The sequence below is a fragment of the Orbicella faveolata genome, unplaced genomic scaffold (assembly GCF_042242905.1).
Source record: "Orbicella faveolata isolate gen_17 unplaced genomic scaffold, um_ofav_v1 contig_1, whole genome shotgun sequence".
In the NCBI taxonomy this organism is placed as follows: Eukaryota; Metazoa; Cnidaria; class Anthozoa; order Scleractinia; family Merulinidae; genus Orbicella; species Orbicella faveolata.
This window is the reverse complement of record NW_028301536.1, coordinates 27,997,501-28,015,346: the sequence shown is the minus strand read 5'-3', so window position 1 is coordinate 28,015,346 and position 17,846 is coordinate 27,997,501. Positions and strand designations below refer to the sequence as shown.

General features: G+C 39.6%; 2 protein-coding genes across 2 annotated transcripts in view; both read left to right on the top strand.

The window, feature by feature from the left end:
- The first annotated feature begins 5,218 nt into the window (after positions 1 to 5,218).
- On the top strand, positions 5,219 to 9,608 carry LOC110040955 (octopamine receptor beta-2R-like). The gene is made up of 2 exons (XM_020746219.2): positions 5,219 to 5,467; positions 7,826 to 9,608. Exon 2 carries the CDS (start codon positions 7,837 to 7,839, stop codon positions 8,818 to 8,820), a length of 984 nt encoding a protein of 327 aa, XP_020601878.2. The 5' UTR covers positions 5,219 to 5,467; positions 7,826 to 7,836; the 3' UTR covers positions 8,821 to 9,608.
- A 1,557-nt stretch (positions 9,609 to 11,165) lies between these two features.
- Positions 11,166 to 17,846, top strand: part of LOC110040949 (sodium- and chloride-dependent betaine transporter-like) — a 12,654-nt gene continuing 5,973 nt past the window's right edge. Inside the window, exons 1-7 of the mRNA XM_020746211.2 lie at positions 11,166 to 11,570; positions 14,519 to 14,653; positions 15,437 to 15,587; positions 15,918 to 16,010; positions 16,404 to 16,536; positions 17,097 to 17,231; positions 17,709 to 17,812. Of these exons, the coding sequence (XP_020601870.1) occupies positions 11,321 to 11,570; positions 14,519 to 14,653; positions 15,437 to 15,587; positions 15,918 to 16,010; positions 16,404 to 16,536; positions 17,097 to 17,231; positions 17,709 to 17,812 (1,001 nt within the window). The 5' untranslated portion in view covers positions 11,166 to 11,320. The remainder of the gene's footprint in view (positions 11,571 to 14,518; positions 14,654 to 15,436; positions 15,588 to 15,917; positions 16,011 to 16,403; positions 16,537 to 17,096; positions 17,232 to 17,708; positions 17,813 to 17,846) is intronic.

The window sequence follows — 17,846 nt, the reverse complement described above, 5'->3', positions numbered from 1 at the left end:
CAAAAGTCGAAAGTGCGGTAGTTATTCTTAAAGGTACTTTTCATTTCTGTTTGTTAATTCCTTACTAATCGGTTGCAAAATCAACAACGACAGAATTTTTGACAGCTGATCTATAGGTTGGCATTCTTGCGGCATTTCGGGAAAAATAAGCCTAAAAGCCAACTCACAATACAACAAATATACTTGGATTCAATTTGATTTGATTCGCACGAGCACAAACTACCTCTTGAGATGTGAGAAAATTGTTGCAATATACTCATGTTCTATCGGTTAGGAACCACCATGTAAAACACATCAAACGCTCTTTCGTGAAAGGGAACAATTACAAACAAGAGAGATATTTTCCCACTCTCACATGAATTCACTCATGAATTAAAAAATCGTTAAGAAATCCGGCATGCTTGCCGCGATTTCTAATTAAAACAGCACTGGCCGAAGAGCTTTCTTGAACAAGGGTTAATTCCAGTTTTTAATTCAGTTATTCAGTTTTGCAATCTAATCGCAACAGGATCGTCAATGAAATCGGTTTTGCTAATGCTGGAAATCATCATGCCGTTTGGAAACAGCTTTTCACGCTGAAGTTGCGAAAGATTGCATGGTTACCTTTCAATGGTGACTGATAATTGAAGTTCATTTATCTCCAAATATAGAAGTCTTCTCAACGGAACAACACGAAAGGAGCAAAGAGAATTCCAACTGAGAAACTTCCATGGCTGCATGCCGTTCCATATTTCTGTCGCAACGGTACAAAAACCTTTCCGGGTTGACTATCGCCAAACACCCCAATTACCGCTTGTAAGTAGTACGAGCCTGTCTAGAGAAGGTTATTCACTTTTACTGAGACAGACATACTTAACAGATTACAGCACCTTGTTTCTCGATAGCCAAGACTTGACCAGCACCAGGTAAGTGGCACCGAAGTGAATGTGTTCTGTGCCCTATCATAATGTGTTAAGAGAAAGAGAGAGGATGATGTATTGATGAAGAGCTATGTCGTTGTTTTTATAAGGCCATTTTTGCGATCTGAAGCAACTCGCCCTGATATTGAAATAGAAAACAGCATACATAATATGTAATAGCAGTTCGCTCATCATCAATAAAATGGTTAGGTACAAGGGTAGTTTTAAAGATCCGCAAAAATTGACCCTTTTTTAATCAGAAAATAAAACTTAAGACTTAATACGGAATCCATCAGAAGTTCGATTAACGAGTGGACAAAAACCTAGTACCAAGATTATTTACATCGTATTGCAAACTTCTGTACGACTGTTTTCAGAATATCCTCTCAAAAAAAAATCATTTCTAGCAACACCAAACGTCTAAAGCGAATGTTGAACTTCGTATGAAAAACTTGAAAGAACTGGTGAAATGAAACTGATGATGAAATTTTGCCTATGTTTGCGCAAGTTCTCTGAACTTTGACATTCATTTTCTCTCGTTCCCATGGGAAATTGTTTTCGGTGTTATTTCAGGCAATTATTTATGTATTTACCTTTAAGAAAATGTAAAAATGACTGTAAAATACTTAAAATTATTCTGGTACCAGATTTTTGTCCACTAAAACATGAAATTGCTCGATTTTCTATCGGATTTCGTCTTAATGTTTCGACACACACAAAGCGAATCTCTTTTAAATGATTTTTGTTCTCACATCAATTAGTTCAATAGTTCAATAGGCTGTGTTGGATGTAAATTTTCAAAACGAGTACAACAGACGCAAGACGATATCGATCACTTGTTTTTGGCATCGATTGACTTCGAAAAGATGCATGGACACAAGACATGTTTTTGTTTTTCCTCGTTCGTTTAATTGGTTGGTGGTTGCTTTTCATTGTCAGACTCAAAACTTAATAAGTTTGTATTTTTATCAGGCTATGCAAATATATAGAGATTATTTACTGGGAGCCTGATGCCGTTATTATTCGCGAGTTAATAATACTGTAGTGCGAATGAGCAAGTCTTCGAGCGGGTTTGATTTCGTTTTAATAAAGAGTACAATTTGTTCATTATATTGAAAGAGTACTACCTCTGTTAAAAGTGCTGTTTTGAGGGAAACTAGCCCAACGGGCGGAGGTACCCCGTGCTGGTATATCTAGCCAACAACAAAGTTCAACCGGGAAAAGTTATTTTAATATTAGCTTACTGGTCTTTACTAATCTCTCAGTGTTCCTTGCCTTCTTTCTGAGTCTCTTTCTCTTCAATACTTTTCTTCATTCACTATTACTTCTAGAGTTGGCTAACCTCATAAGCCTTCTTCTGAGATTCTCATCTTACATTATTGCGGATATATGTTTTCGGAGATTTAATCACAGGCGCATATATTGTGTATCTTTCCCCAACAACAACACGTCAGCGCCCAGTTAAATAAAATTCCAGAACTAAAAGTGGATCAAGATATCTAGCGGATACATCAGAATTTTATTTCCTTGCGTTCTTCAGATAATGCATTTCTAGTAATTGAAGGATCAACTAAAAGCACATTCATAACTTTAAATTTCAAGACGGAGCCACGATGTCCCATTATGGACGGAACAAAATGTATCGGTTCCGTTATTAGATCAGGTAGATAATCACGGAACTTCATAAACTGGCATTTTCCCTTAACCCAAATATCATTCGAAGTAGCTAAAGGCAAAAATATACACTTTTGGGCACAAATGCGCGCTGACTGTGCGTCAGTCGAATAGCTACGTACAGAAATATTTCAGTTTTTCGTTGTAATTCGTACTTAAGGTATAATCAATTAACAGTATTTAATGTTTGACATGTTGGTAATCATAGAAGTTTCTAGAAGCTAGGGCACTGAATTACCTTCTTAAGCGAGTCGGCGTCAGTAGAAAATAAAAATGCAAAAAGATATATTTGATTGAACGATATAATCAGGGAAGTTATATCGTATCATTCCCCAGGAAATGATATCGTATCCCTTCCCTGATGGCATGAGATATCCGCGTTAAATGAAACAAATTCTATTTTTGACCTAAATCACAAAATGTTGCGTGGTGTGGTTGATGATCATGACAGTCCAGAACGGTTCAGTTAACACACAACGAACAATCAGCACAATATTTTGACTGGAAAACTTCAAATAATCCACATCACAAGATTATGTACTCCAAATGAGATATTGCGATAAACGTGATGGTCTTGGATTGAAACACATTCAAAGCGAAACTGATTTTGGATAAAAATTTCTGCCATGCGGGAATAAGTACACGATGGAATAAACTTTGAAGGAAAGCGCACTTGGAAAAACAGCTTCTCGCTGAAGACTTTTGAAATTTAGAATTAACGAAGTCTGAGTTGGAAAGGCAAATTGCGTTTATGTGACGCTTACATCTCGCCGATTACTACTTACACACATGCTGTGATCGAAACAGCCGAAATAGTCCGAATGTGGTTCATTTTTCTCTTTTTCCACCATTTGAGTCAGGTGGTCAAGAACAGTAGGTGTTTCAAGAAGACTGTTTTACCCCGGAAACGTTCTCTACTTTTTTTTTTTTAAATTGCAAGTCCGATGTGATAGAATATATTCTGACGAAACGCAAAGATGCATGTGTATCTTTTATTTTGTTTTTCGACTCTATTTTTTATGTTTATGAAGCAATCGAAAAAAGTCCCTATGTTGATGTCTGCATTCTCTTTAAATTTCATCATCAGCTGATACTAATAACTAAGTGGTAATTGCAAAATATATACTTTCTTCCACTTTCACTCTGAAAGTTTAACAACATCTCTGAAGACTTAGCATGGGCGCTTGGAACTAAGAAATTCCATTTTTCGAATTTATAAGGGGTTTCATCTCTTAAAAAGCTGGGCTATAAATCATTTTCTCAAAAAATCAGGTACTTAGTTTGTATAGTATCTGTTTTAGATCAATTTAATTATGAAATATCTAGATTAAATGACAACCGGAATGACAATGTTGCTATTTCAATATTTCAACAAAGCCATGTGGCGTTGCAATAACATGTGCCTCAAAACAGTCAAAAAATTAGCATGCGGGGAGCATATGCGGCATTTCGTTGCAAAAGACGAGCAAAACACACAAACCGTGTGTAGATACTACTTTCTCACCTATAGCTCCTCAAAGATAGAGCAATCCTATGGCTAGTTCTCTAATTAACAAGGCAGTCTTGTGAATGAGATGTCATTACAAAAGTTTTAGCAAGAAAATTAACTTCAGACTCGTTTCCTAAAGACTTTTGACAGCATGTAGACTTTCATGTCTTTCATACGCATGGTGCACTCGTGAGTCGACTGTGGTGGTTCATATATAAAAGGCATGTGAAACGAGAAGCTGCGTCAAAGCACCTGGTCATTTTGCAGCTGCGTGTACGTCTAATTCAGAAGTTTGCACCCCTTTTTTCTAAAGGTGCAAAATTAAATTTGCTATCGCTCCAACTCTGCGTGAATAAAGGTATCTTTTTATCTTCTTCTAAAAGAAAAACTGTTGTTATCAAGAAAATCTTTTTTCATCACTCAGCTTGATGCTTGAAAAGTGTCTTAATTTGGAACGAGTGTATTGGCTGAACAGTATGCGTGCTACAACTGAAAGAATATCTTATTTGCACGCACAAGCAGGTATCATTCAAACTCGGTAATATTGATTTAATTACTCAATTAGCATAGGACCCCCAAACTTGACACACGTTGCGTATTTCTACTAAAAAAGCATCATCATCTTAGAAAAAAACGCGGGTTTTCATTTACGAGGGTGAAGTGAAGTAAAACAGTAGGAAATGATTCTTTGAAGTTCTTTAACAATAGTCTGTATAAGAAAACGCTTCTATTTATAGTGCTACTTACTTAAGACAGATTGTTAACGATCTATAGCGATCCATTTTTATTTTAATTTTGTTTCGAGAGTCTTGCAATTCATAACGACGCTTTCATGTCCAGCTTTGGTACCATCTAATTAGGGTTGCCTTAATATGGTTTCTCACGAAAGCGACACGCGGAGTTTACTAGTTACATCACACCACTAGAATGGACAAGTAGTAATGGTAAAATAGACTGTATAATTTCCAAGTCTCTGCTTGAAATTTATATCCTCTCTGTTCGATCACTTACGACGAGATTAATTATGTATCAGGTACAAATGTCAATTCAAATTGTGTCAATAATTTAATGGAAGCTCCACAGGCATTCGTCAACAAAATGTACTTAATATTCATGAGGTTACTCTTCTCTTTATAAAACTCAATTAGTTGTGTCAGAAGGAAGACCAGTCGATGAATCTCAAAGAGAGAGCGTGGCGCAAATCAACAACGCGACGACGACGTGTTTGAAACACTTGGCAACCACGTTTACACGACCCAGAGGTTTGCCCTTAACAGTCAAACTGTACAAAGTCCGTTTTAGCGCCAAAGTAAAGAGTGAAGGGTCGCTTAAGGCGTAAGTAAATCGTCAAGAAGACGAAAACAAAAAGCACCCAAGTACCGAGAACACATTTCAGCCGTCTAAGGTAAACAAAAAAACTAAAATGTTCTGATGTGATTTTTAAAATTGTGCACCGAATTCGTTTGAGACAAATTCCAAATCACAGCATTCGGTCTGCCCAGCCTAGACCACTATAGTTGATAACCGATAGTTCGACCATAGAGGTTCTGATTAGTTTCATTCCTTTCGCCTTTGTTCGGTTTATTCCAAATATTTAAGGTAAACACATCAGGTTAGAAATCTTTAATCTGACTAGCGAGGTACCCTTTCAAGTAATTGGTTCGTAAAAGCTTATTTCTCAGCCTTAATATGTAAGGACACTTTTCCCTTGAAGATTTTAAAGAATTCAATTAGTACATCTTAGCTTCTGTGCTAGCTCTCCAATCCAATCTCGAAGTTACAGAGGAATTTATGCTTAAAATCCCTTCGGTCTTTTGACACCGAAGATAAAGCTTAGGTTCAGACAGCGACCTGTGGACAATGAAAGTCGTCGAAAATTTTCGTAAGTCAAACTTTCTATTAAAAGATGGTTTCTGCATTTGTTTTCATCCAAAGAAACCGTGCCGGACGTTTCAATGCATATATCAGAGCATGTTATGTCTTGACGAATTTATCAGAGATTCTTATATTTTACCATTTGATGACACTTCTCAAAAACTATGTCGGAAGTAGAAATCTTTCAGTTCCAGATCACAACATTTTCACGGAAGAAGGTTAAATGTTTTCATGTTTGTTTCGCGGTTCATCGTCAGAAAAATTTCTGGGTCAAATGATTAAGTTAAAGTGCCACTGTGTATATTTTTATTTTCTTAAGTTATGCACAAACCGGAATTTTTTTTTTTAATTCTACATGGACAAATCTGATAATTTTACTTTTAATTTCTAAAAAGAAAAATTCAAGCAGAAGGGGAGGCTTTCACTCGCTTACGATTTTCTTTAAGAAAATTGCCACCTCGAACTTTCGTGATATGAGAAATTTAATGCCTGCAGAGTTTTCGGATTGGTAAAAGTGTCGTTTAAGGTGGAAAACGCAGTAAGACCTAAGGTTTTCAAGAAATGGTTAACTGAAAAAACGCTAATAAATTCAAGAAAATTCAAGTTCCTTCTACAATGAAAGAACAGATACAAATCTTATAGCGCAGCCTATAAAATTAACCTACTGAGCCGTTTAAAGGCACCCCAGGTTGCCTAAAACAGCATTTTAAAGCATTTGAGAGGAAACCTAACTCCAACTGAGAGTTAAGCTCTCGTCATCAATTTTCGTTTACATTGTAACAATTGAGGACTTTATTCACACATTATAATATTTGAACCTCTTTAACTCAAGAAGTGGACTGTTTTCAATCAAATTACAAGAGGAAGATATATTTCCTAGTTAGGGAAATAAACTTCGATGTTCTGTTTGAAAATCACAAACTGGGCGGTTCCATTTTTTACACTTAGCCACGGTCCACGACTTTTTAACCTAAAAAGATTTTAGTACTGCATCACTGTTTCCGCCTCTCCCACTGATGGAGTCTTCAACGTCGGCTGGTGTTATTTCGCGATATCGGGCAAATGAGGTCAATTGCCCATTTTAGCCTAGTTTCTGTATCAATCTCCTTTCCTTGCCATGGGGATCTTCTGTTATTTTTTCCATATTTTTTTTTTTTGTTATTTTTACTCATGAACACGTAGACTTGAGCCTCTTTTATTCTTATGACCTTTTTGAAGTGACAAAACCTTTTAAAACTAGTGAAACTGGTGAACTTTTTGCCTTACTTAAACGTAGGTAAAAACCTGAAAGGTATATACCAAATATCTCATTTCGATAAAAGTTAAAATAACAGAAGTGGCAGAGGTATGTTCAACTTTCGTTAATTCAGAGATCTTTAGTCTCTTGCTCCCATGCATATTCTGGTAAGATCCTTTCGCTGACGAAACTCTCACTTAATAACCCATGAAGACAACAACAGCTTGTGCATTTGAACTAAACCCCCAAGCGACACTGATTTGGGCGTCGCACCAGCTTACTTTGACCCCTAAAGGATGCACTTTAAAACAGACAAAAGTATGGGCTACAGTGGTTTGAATAATGCTAAAGACAATTTCCATGGAATACTGTCTCCTGCAAATAGATTCTAACAGCATGTTCACAAAACTCCAGTTATTTCTACTAGTGCAACCCTAAAAGATCCCTTAAAATAGTGACGTTTCGTCCCGAAACACCATAAATGAGACCAAAATCCGTGATTTATACAGCCAAAAGTGAAACGACGACCACCTCTAACCTTTTCATATGGTAGTCCCTCCCGGAGTGTATGTAGAAACATACAGTAGTACCGTATTTCTTTGCGTCAAAGGTGCGCCCGTCAATAATTTTATTATTTCATTCTCTTTTTAGGAACTTGTGAAATGGCCAATCATTCTAACCCGAGTGCTGCTCGTCCTCCTCCCATGATCGATAGCCCATTTTTCAAGAGGGAGGCAGTTATCGTATCGTGCACATTTTACGTCGTCATTGCATTCTTGGCAGTATTCGGGAACGGACTAGTTGTGGCATCGTTTAGCCGACACTCGAGATTGCGCACGATAACAAACTATTTTGTGGTCAGCCTTGCTGTGGCAGATATCTTGGTGGGCGTCATCTCCATCCCGATTTGGATCTCAATGTTACTTTACTCATCTGGAGGCTACACGTTACAGCAAGTTTATTACGTTCTCGACCTCTTTGCAGGCACCTGTTCAATTCTGCATCTGGTCACGATCAGCCTAGAACGCTTCTTTGCTGTGGTCTACCCAATTCGGCATCGAAACACATCCGCCAAAGTTTACTACGCATCTCTTGTATTTGTGTGGGTTATTCCAGCGGCAGCTTGTGGATCTGCGCTGAAGCTTAGGGTAGAAAACCGGCAAGCAAACATGCTGTTTCTTTTCGTAGTGTTTTTCGTTATCCCCCTGCTGGTTATTCTGTTTACCTACGCGAGGATATGGCATGCGGTCAGCCATCGAATACAGCCAAGTCAAGATACCTCACGAACGATGAAGCGTGACATGCGCATTGCTGTAACAATCGCGCTTGTGATTGGGTTCTTCGTGATTGCCTGGCTACCTTTCTTCATTGTTCAGTTACTCTTGGTGTTCTGCAATAAATGCCAGCCTGGAATTTTCAGCACGGAGCTTCTTTTGTTTCTCAAGTTCATGCATTACAGCAACTCAGCGGTCAATCCCATCGTCTACGCTGTTAAAATCCCAGAATTTCGTCGAGCTTTCAAGCAGCTTGTCTCGTTATGCCTATGCTGTTGCACCAGTCAGAGCAGTCGGTCTGTCACCGAAATCGTATCAGGTACTGACATGCGCGGCATTTCAAACTCTCGTGAAAGAGTTTTGTCGCAGTGAAGATTGTCGTCATCATACTTCGAGAACCAACGTGACATGATGGAAGCCAAAAAGAAATATTTTAATTAAAAAGAAAAAAGAAATGCGACAAAGCAATGAATACCAAGGTTCTCTTAAAACTTTTCTTTGCTGTTGAAGCCGAAAATTAATTTAATTTATTCATTTCACAAAGTGTTGAAAGGAGCAAGAGAAAATGAGAGGACTCATTTATGAGAGGAACCGATTTATGAATGAGATCACGAGACACCAAGCTTAAACCCTTTTTTACGGAGTATGAAAATTATTGTGATATTTGACTGTAAATAAACTTGTAGTTATAGTAGATAATATTCCAGAGAACTGGCGAATGAGCTTATAGGTCAACACATTTTCAAGGTACTGGCAAAACTTGACAATTTCTAGCTTGTAAATATATTGTCCATCCTAGCCCGACGCCGGGCTATCATTCCTGTATGTGACAGGTGATTTACAGGCCGAGGCCACTAATTTTAGTATACTGTAATAGAGTGAATTTACAGGGTATTTCTTGATGAGCAAAAACTGCTAGTAAGGCCCCATCCACACAAAGCCGGTGGAATTTGAAAACGGAGGTTTCGCTCTGAAAACGCATCAAACGTTTTCCGCAACAAATGACTGGTCATTTTGGATTTGTGTTTGAGGAAAACTCGGTCAGGGAAATCACGTAGCTATCGTGACAACATCGTTTTCGAAAAGCTCCGTTTTCGTGACGGCTAAGTATGGACGCCGGGAAAGCCAAACCGTAGAAATAAAGCTGCGTTTTAAAATTTTTCCTGCGTAGTGTGGACGCTGTTTAAATAGGAGGGTTCTGAAAGGCACATAAGGTACCAACGGCCGAATAGCTAGTTCGACTTAATATAAGAAGTTCTTTTTAAGTAGATTATACGATCCAAAACGCTCATCGGTTTGAGAACGTGTGCATTTGAAACTCCGCTCCAGATTACGGACACTGGAGAGGGGTGAAGATCATCGTATGAGGAGGTGGACCACTATATTGATGGGGGATTGTACAAATACCAAAAATACATGGAGCAGACGCTTCAGATTACAAAAACTATATATTTAGAGCGAAATGGTTGCGGAGGAAAGCCGAACAACAAGCAACAACGCTCACCCACCCCCACCCCCACCCCCATCAATAATCTAGTGATCCACCCCTAAGTATGGATAACGAAAATAGAGGCTTTCGTAACGCTAACGTTATTTACCGGGCATACCGGCATAACACGTTTGTTTTCTTTGAGGATAAGGAAAACACTGCGAAGACAGTACAGTGTGGACCGGAAGGTTTTGAAGCGTTTTCAGGAGGAAACTGCATCATTGGAAAAGAATCATTTAGAAAACGCTTTGGTGTTGACGGGTTCTTAGACTCTCAAGGACAATCTCGCACGTTCGACCTTACTGTGAAAGCTGGGTTCGCTTCCGGAGGAAAGTGACGGGAAGGGAAACCTCGGCACTGAGTACTCTCCGGATTGGTTGTCAAGCACCCTCACAGAATAGTTCCTCATTTTGGTTCAATAAATGTTCCATGTGTTTTTTAGAGATTTGAGCAATTTTATAGCTCACGAGCAGGTTTTCTCGTTTGAGGTTTCGCGTAGGCATCGACTGGAGTTCAGAGCAACGTCTGTGAAAGCCCGGCCAAGCGGTGAAGAAGTCAAAATTTCGATTTAACTGCATATTAAACTGTATTAATGGTGCAAGGTTATGCAAGCACCCTTGTCGCATAAGATCTGCTTATATTGTTCCCAAAAGAGTTTTGCCAAACTCATGTCTTCAGCCTGGATCTTCACGTTTACAAAAGCAAAAAAAACAATGCGTGGGCAGTCTTTGCTGGGCACTCACGGTCCATGACAGGCTGATGTTGGCGCCTTGCCGGCGCTTTGCATACCAAGGTCAATTCTAAAATAGTAAATTCATTTCTGCGGAGCCTATTGAATCACCTTGCCGAACGCATGCCCAGACCATGAAGGCTTTATTTCGAGTATTAGACGCTTCAATACATAAATTGATTCCTTCTTGGTCTTTGGTATTTGCATTTAGCATGTGATTAACCGACAATGTTTGTACATATCCCAAGCCTTGTAAAAACAATGCATAGAATGCGTTTCAGCTGGACCGAATTTCTTCCAACTTGAAACGTCAAATTCTCTATTTTGCACAGCTTTGAAGCGAATTTTTCGCGCCCGTTTCGAGTGTCTCAAGTGTTTTGTCCCGAGTAAACACTTATTATTCGTTGTTTTGAGTAATGAAGAGGTTTGATTGACAGTTCACTCGGGTAGATGTCCACAATTTGCATACGTACTGCCTCATTTGTGTGACTTTCCGTAATGCGAGATTCAACTCGTGATCAAAATACGCACTTATTCAAGAAGTAGTAGGGGGTTAGTAACGAATCTAACTTCTCAGATTTGCGAGGTGCTTTTCACATCTGGAAAAACAGCCATCGAGGTCACGAAAGGATCGATCTTCAATCGCTTCTAGAATGAATGAGAAAGACATCAATAATGGCGTCGTTATAGACGGCGAGAAAGCAAACGGAGACTACGGAAGACCAGAAGACAGCCGCGCTGCCCTTGTTGAGCCGATGATGATAGAAGAGAATGGTGTCGTTATTGAGGATGATCGGGAGAAGTGGGGAAAGAAACTGGACTTCATGCTTTCGTGCATCGGGTACGCAGTTGGTCTTGGCAATGTTTGGAGGTTTCCATACTTGTGTTATGAAAACGGCGGAGGTACGTAAAACGAGTGGCTAACTGCGTTGTTAGCTGCAATCCGAGCAATTGGACTTGTGGGTGACTCGGGTCGGTCCTTTCACTTATTAATAAATGCGCCGGTAGATTACATAATTCTTAAATGTGGCGGCGAAATCCATCAAAATGCGGTCACAATACGAGTATTTTCATCTGAAAGTTCTTTGTTCTTAAACCTTCTGGCTCAATGCGTAATATACTTTTGAGCTGCACTTACTTGTTACCCTTATGGTTTTGTACGTGACAGAATGCAAAATGCACTCGGGAAGTAGTTTGAGTAACAAGAGGAAAATCGTCAAGTAATTGACAATTTTTAGCGATCAGTCATTAAAAACACAACAGCATCCTGCCACGCTTCAGGGCCCCGACAGATTCAGTACGGCGTCGTTGAAAATGTGTAAATTTAAACAAACGGTTCCATTGTTGTGATTCTATCGTTCAAGCAAACGTTCACGACAGGTAAAAGCGCGATCACCTATCTTGGTTCCATCGCTTCGCTTAGCAACTGTTGTGGTCAGCAGAAAGATGTTTACAGGGTTATCAGCACAAATCAGAATAGAAGTGTGATCCAAGAAAAAAAGCGATTGAATGTGGCTGTAAATATAACGAACAGCGGCGAATCACGACACGCTTCGGCGATAAAAAATACGCCCAGGACAAAACATTGCAGGGCTTGTAAAACAGATTAAAAAGACAATAGCATCCCTCAATCTCCGAGACTGAATTCATGATAACTTTGCAACTCCAGCAGTTACAACGTAATGCCTCTTTTCTGTTTACTTCACGGGAATTAATTCTGGAAATTATTTCTCATTTTGCCGTATCCCTCAATGTTCCTGCCAGAAAGAGAAAATGTCACGCTATTAGATACATTTCTCAGGGTAAAGGTGTATACGGTACACGTTCTTATCACTCATCGGCGGCAAATAACAGATCCACCTCGTTACATGTAAGATTGAAATGTCCACTCAAGAGATAAGATTTTCGGATTTTCGGACAAAAGATTTTCGGATTAACACGACTTTAATAATACGGTCAAAACCGTGAGAGCGGATGTAGTAATTTAGATCCTTGCTCACTGCTGTATGAACTGAACTGAAATGCTGGCTATAGACCTGGTATAGAGCAGGTTCCAATTGATTTGGATGACTTGCAGACATCTTGTCGGTAGAGTGAGAGGCAAGCCTTGAGCGTGTAGTCGGTGCGGCACCAGCAAGCTCGGCTGGAGGACTAGGCTGGACAAAGACCGACTGTTTAGGCACCATTGTTTTTATCACTCGGCTCCTTTACACCCCTCCTGCCTCCTCCCCAATAGAACCAAGAGACCAATAATTGATTTTGCTTCGACAAATGATTTTGGTGGCATAGGGCAGCCAGTATCAGGCCTGATGGCGGGCCTTGAGAAAAACATAGTTGAATTGATCGTTGCAGAGGAAACAGTTTTTCTTTTTTTCTGTTTTGTTTTCAGGAATTCTTCCGGCTGGTCCTTCTCAGTTGGGTAAAAAAGATCCCAATGAGTACGATTTTGATTAGTTGTTTTGAAAACGACCCTAATGAATACGATTTTAATTACATGTACATGTAGTTGTTTTGAACAAGCTCTATTTCAGAGACCGAAGCCTCGAAAGAATGGACGTAACGTCTGACAGTAACTCCAGGGAGTAACCATCTGAGGTCGCCGCTCGCTAATTGTCCGACAAATCAAACTGTTGTGACTGACGAAAGCGAAGTTATGAGAAGCATTTGAAACTTGACGCAAATGATTGAGAGCGATTTTGGCACGTATCGTGATAACGACACGGATATACGATAATGAATTACCTTACAACAACATAACAAACCAAAAATGCGATTGTGAAGAGTTGTAAGCATAAACTAAATTTCAGTAGCGTTTTATTGCTACGTTAAACAAATCAAGTAAATTAATACAAATTCGTATACTATGGACTATATCAAGATGATAAACTTTCCGGAAGGAATCGGATTTTGTGTAACTTCTGTTGCATTACTCAAGAAACTATATCGCAGAATAACAGTTTCTAATGTATGTCGTGCCTGTATTCGTTGTTTCCATTGTTTTTTTCCTTTTTTTGTTTTAATTAAAAATCTTTTCGGCGTCTCAGGTCTCTACCTTCGGAGGCTTTTTCGGCGGGGCTTGCAAACCATGAAATTTTATTTCCTCTTTCGGAATGTGACTCTTGGGTTTCAAATGTCAAACGTCAATGTGTAGCTGCGCGCACATTGGATATATGAATGAATTAAATTTAGCAAAACATTAAAAGATAAGAAATTAGCGAGAAAGTTTAACACAATGTTTCGATGTCGCCAGGACATCATTTTCAAGCGACAAAATAATAATTGAAACTGTCTTAGACCCCGTCCACAATACCCCGGAGAAATTTGAAAACGCACCTTTATTCCTACGGTTAGGCCTCCCTACCGTCCACACTAATCGGTCACGAAAACTTTTCGAAAACGCTATTCAAACCGAGGGAGTTTGAAAATGATGGCCTTCCGTTTCATCGGGGACGGAAAGCATTTTGAAAACGGAGCTTTTCGAAAATGATGACGCCACGATAATCATGTGATTTCTCTTCCCGAGTTTTCCTCAAATATAAATCCAAAATGACCGGTGATTGCTGCGTTTTCAGATTTCTGTGCCGTAGTGTGAACGGAAAAATGTCATACGCTTTCAGAGTGAAAACGCCGTTTTTCTCCGGACGGGGAGAACGGGGACGGGGCCTTACGACACAGTTTGAGGTGATAAAGCATAATACGTAACGTATTTAGCGTAACAAATGTCTAAACAAATAGTTTTTCGAAAGGACTGTGGAAATGTTGAATCAATCCGTCGTTAATAGCAATTTGCTAATTATATTTTGTTTGGTTACGAGTTTGAGGTTACTAATCAGATCGGTTTACTTTTACAGCAACGTTCTTGATACCCTATTTTGTGATGCTTGCAATCAACGGGATCCCTCTGTTCTACATGGAACTTGCCATTGGTCAATATCTTAGTCTTGGAACCGTGGGAGCCTGGACGGCCATCTGTCCCTTGGCAAGAGGTAAGCTGCGGCACTAATGTGTACCTACTTCTAAGACCTATTCTTCCAGCCCCAAACGCCGCAAACATTTTTGATCACCTTGCCAGTTTCCTTAAATGCATTGTACATTGCACTGTACTTTGATAAAGTTTAAAAAAATCTGCTCTTATTTGATTTAGGTCTTGCCCCAATCAGGCTGTGTTCTCTATACAATCCTAGAGACGTTAACAAACGAACGTTCAGTTATTGGTGAATTAGTTATGATCATCTTATGACAGAACTTTGCAAAAGTTGTAGCTGGCAACATGCTAATCATTTTTCAAAGATGCAAAGGTCGTTTTGAGAAGATATTCACCAGCGGCTGAAGTTCTCCACAAAGTAATTATGTACAGCTCCTTTGTTACATGTATGTAATGAGAGGGGTAACCATGTGACTCAAAGATTCCAAACTGACGGTGGGAGGATTCGTAGCCAGGTTTTCGTTGAAACAAAGACTTTTTTAAATTTGTTTTCAAACAACATTCTGTTTAGAATTTCCATTTCTGTCACGTTATGGCAATAGACAGATTCGGCTAACACCCAATTCACAATTCCAATTCGTTTGGGAGGTTATAATTGTTCTCTTTGTATACTGATACTCCCATGCAATCAGTTGTGTGTAACAAGTTGCAAAATTGCAATCTCCCGAATGAATCATCAAGTAATCAAAATTTGGTGGCAACATGGGTGTGTAAACACGTCAGCCGAATCAGTCTATTTCCTGCATGAGTGGAGGGTAATTCTTTATTCTTTGTGTCATCTCAGGAATTGGATTTGGTATGATCATAGTTTCTCTACTGGTGTCCATTTATTACAATATGATTATCGCCTGGTGTCTTCTGTACATGTTTGAGTCCTTCAGAAAAGATGTGCCATGGAAAACATGTGACAATGACTGGAACACTAAACTTTGCGCGTAAGTACTGTCCTATCATTCAATCATTCGAGGGCCCCGAGAACATAGGTTTGGCGAGATGCGGGATAAGAGTAAAAAATTAATGAAGGCAGGATGCGGGATGACAGGACTTTTAATGGCGGGATGCGAGCATCCCCGACTTTTTCGTATGGGAGCCCCCCCCCCCCCGGATATGATCACTGTCTGTCTGTTTGTCCGTTAGTCTGTTTGTCTGTCTCTCTGCCTACCTGCTTGCCTCCCTGTCCACCTGCCTCTCTGTTAGTCTGTCTGACTGTGTGTCTAAACACCACGTCTGTATATTTTTCATCGTGCTTTTACTTTCTTTTGTAGACAAATACGAGTCAATGCATCGTCACTTGATTGTGCCGCATTGGGCTATGCCGCCGATTGCAAGAGTACCAGCCCTTCCGAAGAGTTTTTTAAGTAAGTAATATTACTAATCTGCTCACTGTCTTTCTGTGTTTCTGTTTCGCGCTCCGTTCACTTTCTTGTTACAGTGTGGGTTATCTGTTTTGTTTTCTTCTTTCACTTTGCTGTCTTCGCATAGCCTCTGTACTCTAGAATATGCAAGACTTCATACGATTCTATTTCTTTAAAATTCCCAAGTGGTTTTTGGTTGTTATACATGTATGTGCTCCTTTTTTTCTAGTCATGTCATTCTCAGCAACTCTTTCTGCTTTTCCTTGCTTTTCCTTACTGTATTAATCAATAATCCAGCTTTATTGGTAGCTTTGATATATTTCTGGCGAGTTAATGACTTCGACAGTGACTGCTTTTTACAACTCAATGATTGTATTCTATCTGCCTCTCTTCCAGTCGTCACATACTTCAAATATCTGAAAGTATATCTGACATGGGCGATGTCAGCTGGCAAATTGTCCTTAGTTTGATTCTCGCTTGGATTATAGTGTACCTGTGCCTCATAAAAGGAGTGGCTTCTTCGGGAAAAGTAAGTGTAACACCTACAGCTCTAGCCTGCGAACAGGCTCGCGGTGAGGATGGAAAAAAAAAAATTGGCGAGCGAACCTAGCCGTTGAGCGCGAAACTGAAGAATTCGAAGAGCTAAGCGATCAGGGCGGGGCGCTCGGAGGAGCCTCCCTCGCTTCGTTCACGCTCGCCAGGAGCCCGTTTGCAGGCTATTACAGCTCAGACACTTTTTCCAAGCATTTGTTTGTCTCTGTGTTTTCGCCAGTACATCCCGTTTCAGTCTCTTTCGGCTCTTACCATCGAGTCTGTTGTCTTAGCTGACTACTTTTAGATGTCTTATTCGCTTTTCTATGTAACAGAATAGGCCATTTCCGAATTGGCTTTTGCCTGTGTCAAAACAAGTCTTCATGCGAAACCATTCATTCACGTGAAAATGTTTCCGCCTAGAAGTTTATTTTCGCATGAAAGATTTTGCACGAGAACTCGTTCTGAAACAGAGGCACAAGGTAACTGGGAAATGGCCCGCTATTACCAAATTATCATAACCGCATGAATTCACAGATGCGCTACTTTGTTTTTCAGGTTGTGTACTTCACTGCTACCTTTCCGTACGTCGTTCTGTTTATTCTAATGATCCGTGGCGCCACTCTGGACGGTTCATTAGAAGGAGTGATATTTTACCTTAAACCAGATGTCCAAAAGCTAAAGGATCCCCAGGTACAATCAACGTTTATAGGACTCTTTTTCAAAGCTCTTTACATGAACGTTCCTCTGTCGCAGAGCAACTGAAACCTTGATCTCCGCCAGGGATTCAGTTACAACTTCCTAGGGCGTGAAATCCACCAAAAAACTCGATCAGACGACACGTCTCATCAGACGATACATCTCATCAAAGAAGATTAAATTTGACTAAGGAACTCACGGAAAAACAACCGAATTTAGTGCACAAAGCTATCAAGATTTTTGAGAGTTTTTCTTTAAGAGGTTTGGCTTCTACGCGTGTTGCCGTTTTGACGTTATAAGATATACTTGGTTGTAAAATGTTTAATAATGACCGTCTTTTTCGGTGTCGGGTGCATAAATGTTTCCCTATTCAATATTGGAAACTGGTTAAATTCATTCATGTCTCAGTCTTAAATTTTGTTGGCCTGGCTTTTAATTTTCTATTCAATTCTAACGTGCGTTTGATTTTAGGTCTGGGTTCGCGCTGCGTCGCAGATCTTTTACTCCCTTGGAGTTGGTTTTGGATCATTGATCACCTTCGGAAGTTATAACAAGTTCAACAACAATTGCCAAAGGTAGGACAGGACGGGTTAGGTACCTGTTCTCGAT